This window comes from Bufo bufo, chromosome 8 (genome assembly GCF_905171765.1).
Source record: "Bufo bufo chromosome 8, aBufBuf1.1, whole genome shotgun sequence".
NCBI lineage: Eukaryota > Metazoa > Chordata > Amphibia > Anura > Bufonidae > Bufo > Bufo bufo.
In genome coordinates this window covers 155,025,588-155,038,948 of record NC_053396.1, presented here as the reverse complement: position 1 = coordinate 155,038,948, position 13,361 = coordinate 155,025,588, and the positions used below count along the sequence as shown (strand labels likewise).

Sequence of the window (13,361 nt, the reverse complement as noted above, 5' to 3'; positions counted from 1 at the left end):
TTTCGTTTGGGAGAGTTAGTGTGTAGAAGTGTGAGTCGTGCGGGGGGATTGAGCGGGGAGGACGTAGTTTTGTATGCCGACAGGTTGGTGGTTTATCTTCGTTTTTCTAAGACGGATTGGGAGGGGAAAGGTCATTATATAACGTTGTTTGAGGTACCGGGGTGTTTGTTGTGCCCAGTCAAGTGCCTGCAGGAGTTTCAGGAGGGGTCCAAGGTTGGTGGCGGCCCGCTTCTCAGGCATGCAGATGGGTCCTTTTTGTCAAGGTTTCAATTCCTGGCGGTCTTTAGGAAGTGTTTGCGTAACTTGGGTATGTATTCTGGTAACTTCACGGGTCATTCCTTCAGGATTGGGGCCGCCACGGAGGCTGCTCGACTGGGCGTGCGAGATGAGGTGATAAAGCGCATTGGGAGGTGGGAGTCAGAGCGCTTTCGGTTATATGTCCGGTTGGAGGCGGTTTGAGTGTGCGGGATTGTTTCTAATCATTGTTTTGGTTTTGTTGTCTTGCAGGTGACGCCCTGCTGTTAGTGTGGATTTTGGGCCACTCATTTGTTTTTTGGGGGGCCCTGCGGGCCGATGTTCAGCGGAACGGGCGATAGTTGGGGTTTGACCGCAATGTGACAGTGGTGAGGTGGATCGGGCGTCGAGGTATGTTGTGGGGTAGTGTCCTGCAGGAGGTACATCGTCATGCCAGGTTGGATAGGGCCCCGGATGTGCTAGTGTTGCACGTGGGGGGTAATGACCTAGGTGTTCGTCCCTGCAGGGAATTGATTCGGGACATCAGGTTTGATTTTTTACGTTTGTGGTCCCTTTTCCCGTCCATGGTGACTGTGTGGTCAGACATTGTGCCGAGGAAGTCCTGGAGGGAGGCTAGATCTGTGGATAAGTTGAATAAGGCCAGGATCAAGTTAAATAGGGTGATTTGGCGATTTTGTGCCAAGCATGGGGCAGTGTCGGTGCGGCACCCGGAGTTGGAATCGGGGACCGGGGGTTTCTGGAGAGAGGATGGGGTCCACCTTAATGCAGTGGGCATTGATTTGCGGTCGCTGGATTTGCAAGGGGGAGTGGAAAGAGCTCTCCGTGTGTGGCGGAACGCGCAAGCTTGAGGATTGGGGTCAAGCTGCGCGTTGTTGGCGGGGGGAGGTCATAGAAGCTGGGGCTACTGGATGGTACAGGTGAATGAGAGGGTCTCAATAGTGTGGCTGGACTCTCAGAGTTGGGGCACCTGGTTGGCTTGGTGTTGGTGTCCCCGAGCTTGTGGTACGCGGCTGGGGGCAAGATGGAATTGCCGTGGTGGTTTTGGTCGGTTAAGGTTCATTTAGGCGGCTTCTACGACCTCCCTAGTCAGTTTTAAGTCAACTGGTTATGTTATTATAATTATTTATGTTATTTATGTTATTTAATAAAACGGCTGCTGTGGCCGATTTAATCCGAACAGTGGCTGTGCGTGGTTATTTGGGATGGAGAGAGTGTTGGATGGGTTAGTTTAACAGGTTGTAGAGGGCCCGAGCTTAGCCAATAACCCTACTCATGGAGATTTAACCGCATATAACCGCAGCGCTGACCGCTGAATAAATTAAGTTTTTCGACCGAAATACTTCAATAAAGATTTTACCACATATAACTGCGACACTGACTGACTGCTACCGGCGCTACTTTCGTGAACCCCTGCACCTACTACTTCCCGGGTAGGTAGGCTGCTGCAAAGCAGGTGCTCTACCCCGGGCACGTTTGGCTCCCGACCTCCCACTGCTGCCAAACTGCTTAATCCCAGCCATGCTTTGAACACATATCAACAAATTGCCAATTGGGCTACTAACCACTCTTGTCCCAGACACTAAAACTTAGCTTTTACTTCTTTATTAAAAATAAGTGGAAAAAGTGAACATATGTGAGCTAACTGATAGATTAAAACTAGCTATACCCCACGAGTGCTCTTTAAGACTGGTATAAGGCGCAGGAGTGCAGGCCAGGGTGCACTGACCCACACTGCCTTTCCTAGATCCCTTGCTATATTAACGGAGGTATTGCACTGTGCCCTATTACTAATGACCCCCCACAATTGAGGCGTAAACTAGCGGAACAACCACAGTCCGCACTGAATGATTAACACTTAGAGCACAGAATTCAGTCTAGCACTGGTGAAGTACAGCAGATAAAGGGGGGGCAGTAATTAGGCTTTATCTGCTGTACTTCACCAGTGCCAGACTGAATTCTGTGCTTTAAGTATTAATTATTCAGTGAAGACTGTGGTTGTTCCGCTAGTTCACGCCTCAATTGTGGGGGGTCATTAGTAATAGGGCACAGTGCAATACCTCAGCTAATATAGCAAGGGATCTAGGAAAGGCCTGCGCCCTATATCAGTCTTAAAGAGCACTCGTGGGGTATAGCTAGTTTTAATCTTTCAGTTAGCTCACATATGTTCACTTTTTCCACTTATTTTTAATAAAGAAGTAAAAGCTAAGTTTTAGTGTCTGGGACAAGAGTGTTAGTAGCCCAATTGGCAAATTTGTTGATATATTATAAAACCCTTCCCGGACAGGGTCCTCTCTAGATTTGGTGGGCTTTGAACACATATAACCGCCGCTGACGTGAACTGAGAATGCATTTTTCTGTTTGTACTGAATTATGCCACTAAACGCTTTCAACACATATAACCGCTGCCGACGTGAACTGAGAATGTATTTTTCTTTTTGTACTGAAATACAAAATAACACATATAACCGCCACACTGACTGACTGCTACCACCGCTACTTCCGTAAACACCCTGCACCACTACTTGCCAGGTAGGTAGGCTGCTGCGAAGCAGGTGCTCTACACCGGGCACGTTTGGCTCCCGACCTGCCACCCTGCTGACTCCCAGCCATGCTTTCAACACATATAACCGCCGAGGTGAACTGAGAATATATTTTTCTTTTTGTACTGAAATAGGCAAGTAAATGCTTTCAGCAGAAATAAATGCACCAGTGAAGTGCGTATATATTTTTATTTCTGTACTAAAATAGGCCACTAAACGCTTTTGCCACAAATAAGTGCACCAGTGAAATGTGTATATATTTTTTTTATTTTACTGAAATACGCCCCTATACGCTTTCACCAGAATTAACTGCAGAAATGCACTGAGAATATATTTTTCTCTTTTTACTGTAATACGCCCTTATACGCTTTCACCAAAAATAACTGCAACAATGCAGTGCGTATATATTTTTCTTATTTTACTGAAATACGCCCCTATACACTTTCACCAGAATTAACTGCAGAAATGCACTGAGAATATATATTTCTTTTTTTACTGTAATATGCGCCTATACGCTTTCACCAGAAATAACAGTGCAGTGCATATATATTTTTCATATTTTACTGAAATACACCCCTATACTCTTTCAACAGAAATAACTGCAACAGTGCAGTGCGTATATATTTTTCTTTTTTTACTGTAATACGCTCCTATACGCTTTCACCAGAAAGAACTGCAACAGTGCAGTATGTATATATATTTCTTGTTGTACTGAAATACGCCCCTATATGCTTTCACCAGAAATAACTGCAACAGTGTAGTGTGTATATATTTTTCATTTGTTACTGAAATATGCCCCTATACACTTTCAACAGAAATAACTGCAGAAGTGAAATGCGTATATATTTTTCTTGTAGTACTGTGATATCAGGGCTGTGATATCACAGGGCTGGCTGGGTGCTGATTGGCTGCATGCAGGCATGTCAATCTGGGTGATCCTGCCTTCTCAGAGTCCCTTGTCCCATGTCCTCAGTCCTCACACGTGTAGCCGCCATTTTAGGAAAAATGTGATTCGTAAACACGAAGCGCAAGGAAATTCGCATTCGTTGCGAATCAAATTTTTCCTGAAAATCTAAACGAATTCCACTTCGTCAGCTTTGATTCGCTCATCTCTAATCAAAGGGAACCATATGATCACATCTAAGACTCTGCTATTACTAAGTTTTTGTGAATGTGCCCACATGGTCCATTTCAGTGGTGGAACCAAATGGCTGGATGGTTGGGGAATTTTTTTAAATCTATCCTCTTGGTATTGTTAACAACCAATGAATGCTATTTTTTTAAATAATATATGTTTCTTCACTTTGGTAAGTGTCAAACTATTTGGAATCAGTTAAAAAGAATTGAATGAAAAGAAACCTTTCCCACACTGGCTGTTGATCATGTGTGCAGCATACCCCAATTTCTTAAGGCACTGGCAATGGACTATAAATATTTTACATATAACTGTAGGTTGACTAGCATTACCATTTACTTAAAGGATAACGGTCATATTTTTATTTTATTTGCTAGTTTATAAGAGCTAGACATGTATACCTGAGTTAGTCTGTCAATGATTGGCAAAAGATCTGTAATTAACATATAATAACAGCTTTCATTAATGTCTCCTGTCCCTTCCCACTGCTCCCTTAAAAGACTGTTGCTATGGCTCATCTGTCTCCGGCTAGAAAGACAGAGGGGCGGTCCTTCACACTGCATGCCTGCATTAGGCTTCAGAGTGAGGAGGCGTGTCTCTCAGTAATCCAATCTGATTGGCTGGCAGGAAGCTGCTGGCTACAGCAAGTTTGTATGTGACCTGAGGGAATGCAGTTTTGGCCTCAGAGAACTGGCAGAGGAGCCATCTTGAGAAGATCCTCATAATGTAGGATTCAAGCTTAGTTACAGCCGTAACTAAGGGGAAAACTCAAGGAAAACAGTGGTAAGTGAAGAAATGAAAGATTGCTTTATGCATAATGCTGCTGCAGCAGTAAAATATATTTTCATAAAAAAATCAATTTTAGCATGACAGTTATCCTTTAATCTTACAGTAGATTCATTTGTATATGGGATATATTGTGATCTAGTAAGAAAATATACATCACTATAGCAGAAAAATAGCCTACAGATTCATTACTAGGCAGAAGCTATGCTGAATGTAAATTTCTTCTGAAGTACTCTGACTGAGTGGAATGTGCATTTTCTCCCTAATGGCCCTTTCTGGGAATAATAGTGATAATGCATTATCAAATGTAAACCCAGTGGTATACAAATGCTGATCAACATGGTGCTGACCTTATTAAAAGTGACCTTCTGGATATCCCTATCGTACATTTCTTATCTTAAAAGAGAACATTGGAGAACAGTTATTCCTCATGGACATCAATGGTTGGATTAATCTTAGTCATTTCAGATGTTGTTTTTAGGAAGGTTTTGAAAAAACACAGATTTCAGCTGACTAGACCCACTAAAATAGTATTGATGAGAACACTAGATGTTTGTAACATACATTGTGTTCAATTAGTGCTGCTTTGGGGCTTCACAAGTCTAAGAGGACATATCAGATTTATAAACTTTTTTACTTTGATAAAGGAAATCTCTGTTCTAGATATGTTGCTTAACAATACTGAGACCTCCTGTGTCTATGACTACTTCCACCTTACTATGGACACTTGGAACACTGAAGCATTCCCAGTAACCCTAAAGGCAATATGAATCTATTAGCCTGGTTATCTTGGAGCCTGGAGTTGTGTTATCTGAATGCTAATAGTGAATGTTTCCTAATGTTAAGCAAACAAGATACCTACAATTGTTAGACAACTGACCCTTTAAATTGAGCATCCCTTTAAACTGGACAGAGTTTATTAGAAATAATATTGCAAAAAGAAACAAACCTGCACAACATAAACTTCTTCTCGGCCACTGTACCAAATTTCAAACTTGCGATTATCACCCTTAACATTTTCGGTTATGCCGACAGCATTCATCTAAAAGGATACATGAAGAAGATGGCATCTCTATGGTTCCTACTCATAACTCAGTCCTAAACACACAGTATAATAGGTATACACAAACCTTTAGGAAGTGCTTGAAACTGTAGGATGGAGTTTTGTCATGTCCATCGCTATGTTCTTCTCTTCTTTTGCAGAACACTATTGCCCTTTCATAGAGAAAGAGATGTCTCTGCATTGGCTTAAAGCGGGCAAGTTCCTTCATCTTTGTAGGTCCTTTTTTATGAGTGATCCACACACTAAAAGAACCTTGCATCAATATACGACCCAGATCATTTATATCTCCCTAAAAGTAAAAAGCAAGGATTTTTCTAAGAATAAGATTTTAAAACATATCTAAGGCTTTGTTCAAATCTGCACTGGAGGCTCTGTGAGCATCCTTCATCCAGATTTATCCAAAATTGCCTGATACACCAATGCAGCCTGCTGTGCGAGTTAGTCCAGTAACACAACAGATAGTTAATGTGGTCTGTCGGGCACTGTTTGTGCCCATCATGTCAAGGATCCATCTCTGGTATTGGCATGTATTTGGTTTTTATGTTCCTAAAAGGTAATCACAACCCTGTAGGGGGTGGTATAACAATATAAAATAAAAAAAATTCCTCTAAATATATGGAATTGTTATTAGGGAATGTTCATATGTAGCAGTCACATTGCATTTTTTAGCACATAATATTTCGCAAAATTAGTTGTATAAATAAATTGTGATATCACTGCTACACCTAAATTAAAACCTTAGGATGCATAATTGAATGTGTAGATATCATAAGACAATATGAGGGGGTCACTCACAAAAGCTTTGCACCCGCCAATGTGTTAAAAATGGCCTTACATAAAAACGAATCCATTCTCCAGCACACATCTTAAAAATAAAAATGTACTATATTTAAAGAGGACCTTTCACCACTTCTGACATGCCTGTTTTAATGGATCCATGCATTCCCCATGTAATAATAATTCTGGAGTATCTATTCTCATGGCTCTATGTTGTGTCATGCCTTTATTATTTCTACTAGAAGTTATGAATGAATAGCTAGCAGTCTGCAGTAAGGGTACAGAGGGGAGGTAACCAGTTGGTGGGGTGTACCTGCATAGACTGAAAATGGCAGCACTGATTGGATAGAGTGAGTCTATGCAGGAACACCCCCCCCCCCAACTGGTTACCTCACCTCTGTACCCTTACTGAAGGCTAATAGCAATTCATTCATAACTTATTGTGCAAACAATAAAGGAACGGCATAACATAGAGACATAAGAATAGATGCTCTCAAATTGTTATTACATGGGGAATGCATGGGGCTATTAAAACAGGCATGTCAGAAGTGGTGAAAGGTCCTCTTTTAACTATAATCTTAACTGTCTATGACTGAGGACAGATGGTACTGTCTGAAACGCACAAGCGTTTTGGGAATGTATTTGAAAGATTTTGGGAATGTATTTAGTGCTGCTGGTAGTATTTTGTGATGGACTGTGGCTTGTGGCTTTGTTGGGGTGATATAATGTGCCACAATATGGTATTGCTGGTCCTGCCTTCCATCAATTTGGACCCGACTACAAAACGGGGCCACTTTTTGTATTTTTCCCAGGGCCACTTTAAGTTCTCAGTCCGCCCCTGATAAAAATAAGTCTTTTAGTGGTGTTAAAATACCTTTGACAGACATTAAAAGGGGTAATAAAAGTGGAGTAACATGCCTGCAGGATCTGGTTTGTTAGTAGCCTTTAAGCTGTGAAAGGTCTGCAAAGGAACTGTATGCACAAAATGGTAGGATATTTTAATGAACAGTATGTACTCAATTGCTTTAGTTTTATAAAAATAAATAAATCAATATGGTAAACTCCCCTTTAACAAACGAGAATTTCTCAAGAATGCTACATATATGATGGTAACCAACTATACACTGCGTGCGGAATTATTAGGCAAATGAGTATTTTGACCACATCATCCTCTTTATGCATGTTGTCTTACTCCAAGCTGTATAGGCTCGAAAGCCTACTACCAATTAAGCATATTAGGTGATGTGCATCTCTGTAATGAGAAGGGGTGTGGTCTAATGACATCAACACCCTATATTAGGTGTGCATAATTATTAGGCAACTTCCTTTCCTTTGGCAAAATGGGTCAAAAGAAGGACTTGACAGGCTCAGAAAAGTCAAAAATAGTGAGATATCTTGCAGAGGGATGCAGCACTCTTAAAATTGCAAAGCTTCTGAAGCGTGATCATGGAACAATCAAGCGTTTCATTCAAAATAGTCAACAGGGTCGCAAGAAGCGTGTGGAAAAACCAAGGCGCAAAATAACTGCCCATGAACTGAGAAAAGTCAAGCGTGCAGCTGCCAAGATGCCACTTGCCACCGGTTTGGCCATATTTCAGAGCTGCAACATCACTGGAGTGCCCAAAAGCACAAGGTGTGCAATACTCAGAGACATGGCCAAGGTAAGAAAGGCTGAAAGACGACCACCACTGAACAAGACACACAAGCTGAAACGTCAAGACTGGGCCAAAAAATATCTCAAGACTGATTTTTCTAAGGTTTTATGGACTGATGAAATGAGAGTGAGTCTTGATGGGCTAGATGGATGGGCCCGTGGCTGGATTGGTAAAGGGCAGATAGCTCCAGTCCGACTCAGACGCCAGCAAGGTGGAGGTGGAGTACTGGTTTGGGCTGGTATCATCAAAGATGAGCTTGTGGGGCCTTTTCGGGTTGAGGATGGAGTCAAGCTCAACTCCCAGTCCTACTGCCAGTTTCTGGAAGACACCTTCTTCAAGCAGTGGTACAGGAAGAAGTCTGCATCCTTCAAGAAAAACATGATTTTCATGCAGGACAATGCTCCATCACACGCGTCCAAGTACTCCACAGCGTGGCTGGCAAGAAAGGGTATAAAAGAAGAAAATCTAATGACATGGCCTCCTTGTTCACCTCATCTGAACCCCATTGAGAACCTGTGGTCCATCATCAAATGTGAGATTTACAAGGAGGGAAAACAGTACACCTCTCTGAACAGTGTCTGGGAGGCTGTGGTTGCTGCTGCACGCAATGTTGATGGTGAACAGATGACAGAATCCATGGATGGCAGGCTTTTGAGTGTCCTTGCAAAGAAAGGTGGCTATATTGGTCACTGATTTGTTTTTGTTTTGTTTTTGAATGTCAGAAATGTATATTTGTGAATGTTGAGATGTTATATTGGTTTCACTGGTAAAAATAAATAATTGAAATGGGTATATATTTGTTTTTTGTTAAGTTGCCTAATAATTATGCACAGTAATAGTCACCTGCACACACAGATATCCCCCTAAAATAGCTAAAACTAAAAACAAACTAAAAACTACTTCCAAAAATATTCAGCTTTGATATTAATGAGTTTTTTGGGTTCATTGAGAACATGGTTGTTGTTCAATAATAAAATTAATCCTCAAAAATACAACTTACCTAATATTTCTGCACTCCCTGTACATGTATTTGTTTCAGTTGCTTATACCAAATAATTTTAAACCTCAGTCCTTGTCCCCAATTCATATTCTCTTTCTGAATAATACAGTCACACAATGGCCAATTTATTGTCAGTATGTTTTTTGGAAGTTGGGAGGAAACCCAAGCAAACATGGGGACAACCTACAAGCTCCATGCAGATGTTGCACTTACTGAAGTTGAAGTCAAACCTATGACCGCAATGCAGCAAGGCATTCCGTAAGTGGATAATCATTGAGCCACTGTATATTTCATACTTGTACTAAGGTTGTCCCAGTATAGTACACATTTACAGCTTTACCTTATGAATAGGCAATAAATATATATTTGCAATAACAGTTATAATCTATATTATGTATCAGAAAGTATCCATACTTACATTATACCCTGTAATAGCAATCTGATGCATGGAGTCATTGACTGATTTTAATAGATCCAGCATAGAAACCAAAGCTTCCTGGAGTTCTTGGACTCCCTCTGAATGAATACTATACTTCAGTAACTCCTGTGAATGTGCAATATTGTCAAAAAGAGTCAAAGGAATGCAAATATTTGTTGCATTTGAAGTGTATTCCCCATCATAGACATTCATGTCATATCCAAGAGATATGCCATAAATGTCTGATAGATGCAGCTCCAACCTCTGGGACCAGCACCTATGTACCGAACCCCCATCCTATAGGTGCCATAAATGGAGAGCTGTCTGCACATGCACAGTTCTCACATTTTATTTCTATAAAGGTTCTGAACAACAGTCAAGCATGCTTTGGTTGGCCATGTTTAGAACTCCCATGAATGAATTGAGAGAGTTATGCATGCACAGAAACTTCTTCACTGACAGAGGCCGCAGGATGCCATAAATGTCTAAGATGAGAAAAGCTCTTGCATTACAAATGCATATTATGACAAATAAGCTTGATTTACCAGGAAAGTCAAGTTTTAATTTGTTGCCTACTAGAAATATTACAAAATGACATGATTGTGTAAATCTAGTTCCTGAGAAGAAGCCATAAACCAGCCTAACAGCACAAAATAAGGCAATCATGCAAATGAGGACTTCATTTTTATAGAGGACACAGATACTATATAGTGCCATGTTTACTGTACAACATACACAGTGCATGACAATCATAAGCAGTGTCAATTGAGATTTGTTTTTAGAATTCATTCACGTTGTCAAAAATTTATAACAGCCCTTTTACACTTTGTGCCTACCATCAGCTCAATGCAAGATGTTATATGTCAGTCATGAAGGATGATCATTCTTGTTCCAAAAGACATCCCAAATCATCCTTTTTCCTAAAAACATCCCTGATCATCCTTGTTCCTAAAAAAAATCCATTATTATCCTTGTTCCTAAAGATATCCCTGATCATCGTTGTTCCTAAAGATATCAATTATTATCCTTGTTCCCAAAGCCACCCCTTATCCTTCTTCCTAAAGACATCCATTATTATCCTTGCTCCTAAAGACATCCCTGATCACTCACTATTGCTTCCAAAAACATCCCTGATCATCCTTGTTCATACAGACATCTGTTATTATCATTGTTGCTAAAGACATCCAAGATAATTTTTGAAGTCACCCACTAATATACTTGTTCCTAAAGGCATCCATTATCACCCTTGCTCCTAAAGATAGTCCAGATCATCCTTGTTTCTTAAGACATCCCTGAGCATCCTTGTTCCTAAAGACATCCCTGATCACCTTTGTTCCTAAAGACATCCCTGATCATCCTTGTTCCAAAAGACATCCGTTATTATCCTTGTTGCCAAAGACATCCCAGATCATCTTTGTTCTTTAAGATATCCATGATCACCCTTGTTCCTCAAGAAATCCCAGATCACCCTTCTTCCTAAAGAGGTCCCAGATCATCCTTTCACCTAAAGACATCCATGAACAAACTTGTTGCTAAAGACATCCCTCATCATTTTTGTTCCTAAAGACATTTGTGATCATCTTTGGTCCTAAAGACAGCCCTGATCCCACTTGTTCTAAGAGACATCCTAGATATTCCTTGTTCCTAAAGAGGTATCTGATCATCATTATTCCCAAAGACATCCCTGATTGTCACTGTTAATAAAGACTTCCTTGATCACCATTGTTCATAAAGACATCCTTGATCATTACCTTTAAAAGCAGCTGGTATTTTGTAAGGCGTTGTATTGGTTTCAAAAGATAAGAGTCCAGTGCAAGTTTGTGCTCCAGTTTTTTCTGGCATTCCTGCATCAACAAAGGTGTCAGCGGTCAATTATAAACATTTTATCTATTAATATCTGTATAAACAAAATGAGATTTAGCGAAACAAAAAGTATACATACACTCCTTTATGATTTACTACTAGGTCTGAGCATTTGCTATTTGAATTGCAAACTGCAGATATAGTAATTTAATATCCTGAAAGTTGTTCATAAATTGATAACCTGCATTGTAATAATGATCTAAACACAACATACATTGTGTGAATTGAGACCTGTTTGATTGATGAGCATGGACCAACACCAGTCTTAGATACCTGAAAGAATGCACTGTCTGAAAACTGACGCCAGAGAGAATCAGAGCGGGGCTTATTCTGACAATACTTTTCATACATCTGGAAATCTTCTCTCTGCACAAAAAGAATTTAAAAGTTTCATTAGCAATAACATTCGCAGATACAAAGTATAAGATTGGTAGAACAAGATAGATAGATAGATAGATAGATAGACCTAGGCCCATGCTATGAGCAGCAATGACAGCAGTATGACACAAAGATGGACCTATTGGAACTTCAGAGTGTCTATCCAAATCAGTGGGGATGAGTGTGTTGTTTGGGGTACAAAAAAAAGACTAGTTTAAGCCTTTCCTTTACACTCTTTCTCTTCTTAAGATAAACTCTAGGATTTATTTAAAAATCATGTATGAAAAAATTCCATGCGTAAATCTGGCCTTCACTTTGTACACCCTACTTTGTTGACTTATGCACACCTAGCTTGCTCTAAAGGTAAGAACACGTGTTTGCAGTGTCCGCATGTGGGTACATGCAATAGCCAATGCTTGCATGATTTCAAAAGGAAAACCTCAGTTTTACCCACTGAATCATGCACCCATTGGCCACTGCATGTGGCTGGGGTATGCTGCAAAATGTGTTCCTACCCTATTTCTTCTATCCGATCTAGTTCTTCTAATCTTTAAACTGACTTCAGCTATGTGCTCCTAGCAAAATGCATTCCCACAGGTATCATAGTTGTTATGTCACCCTTCAAACAGACACAATACCTTCCCAAATCTGTTTTAACTGTCATAAATACTGTACAGTATTTTCTAATGAGAATTTAAAATGATTAAAAAAGGTATTTTTGAGAATATTAGAGCTAATCCACCTGTATAAGGAAGGGGATCTCATAGGAATGTTATAAAAAATTTAAAAAAACAGGAGATATCAAAACTGGAGTTCATGAAGTTGGTAAATGAGTAAAAGTGAACTGTGCTGGACCTAGCATAATATATTTCACTGCTGTGTAGACTTCTGTGTAGACTGCTGTTAAAGCGAACCTGTGAACCCTATTGATTTCAGCAATCTGTCATTTATGTGTGAAGATGTTTTAGTTTCAGATCGTTTACAGTTTATTTGTTACAATGTTATGGCAGGGGTGTGAAGAAGGGGTGCAATGTGTGAATGAGGTGCAGGCTTCTACCGCCTATACAACACTGATGGACAGCCTTCTCCTGTCACGACGAGGTGTGAGAGGGAACAGCACACCAAACACAAGGGAGGGGGGGAAGGTATCTGGCCTAGAAGCTAGGGAGAGGAGAATGCCACCACCTAATGAATCCTAACCCTAGCCCTGACTGCTAACTGTAACCTAAAGCCTGACTACCCTATAATGCCCTGAGGTAGTGATAGGGCCCAAAGACGACCCGTTCCTTAAGCTGAAGGAATGGGGTCTTGACTCAGACCAGATACCAGAAGGCAGGGGAAACAACACAAAACAAATACAAAGGAATGAGACACTTAACTCCTGAAGTAGAAGAAAGAGCAGGAACACCAGAGGAGACAACACACACCAGCTCTTCCACTTGCAAATGAAGCTATACACCGCAAGGAGTGAAGGGAGTAGCCAGACTTCAA

The 13,361-nt window shown here is 40.6% G+C and overlaps 1 protein-coding gene across 10 annotated transcripts in view; it reads right to left on the bottom strand.

Moving 5' to 3' along the window:
- MCF2 (MCF.2 cell line derived transforming sequence) overlaps positions 1-13,361 on the bottom strand; it is a 208,738-nt gene that overhangs the window by 49,624 nt on the left and 145,753 nt on the right. For all 10 annotated transcript variants that reach the window (XR_005773943.1, XM_040405657.1, XM_040405660.1 and 7 more), the window contains 5 exons: positions 11,766-11,858; positions 11,381-11,473; positions 9,630-9,755; positions 5,847-6,068; positions 5,666-5,758 (listed from right to left, as the gene is read on the bottom strand). Coding sequence is in view for 9 of the 10 variants with exons in the window: in XM_040405657.1 (XP_040261591.1) it covers positions 5,666-5,758; positions 5,847-6,068; positions 9,630-9,755; positions 11,381-11,473; positions 11,766-11,858 (627 nt within the window). In the remaining variant the exon portion in view is untranslated. The remainder of the gene's footprint in view (positions 1-5,665; positions 5,759-5,846; positions 6,069-9,629; positions 9,756-11,380; positions 11,474-11,765; positions 11,859-13,361) is intronic.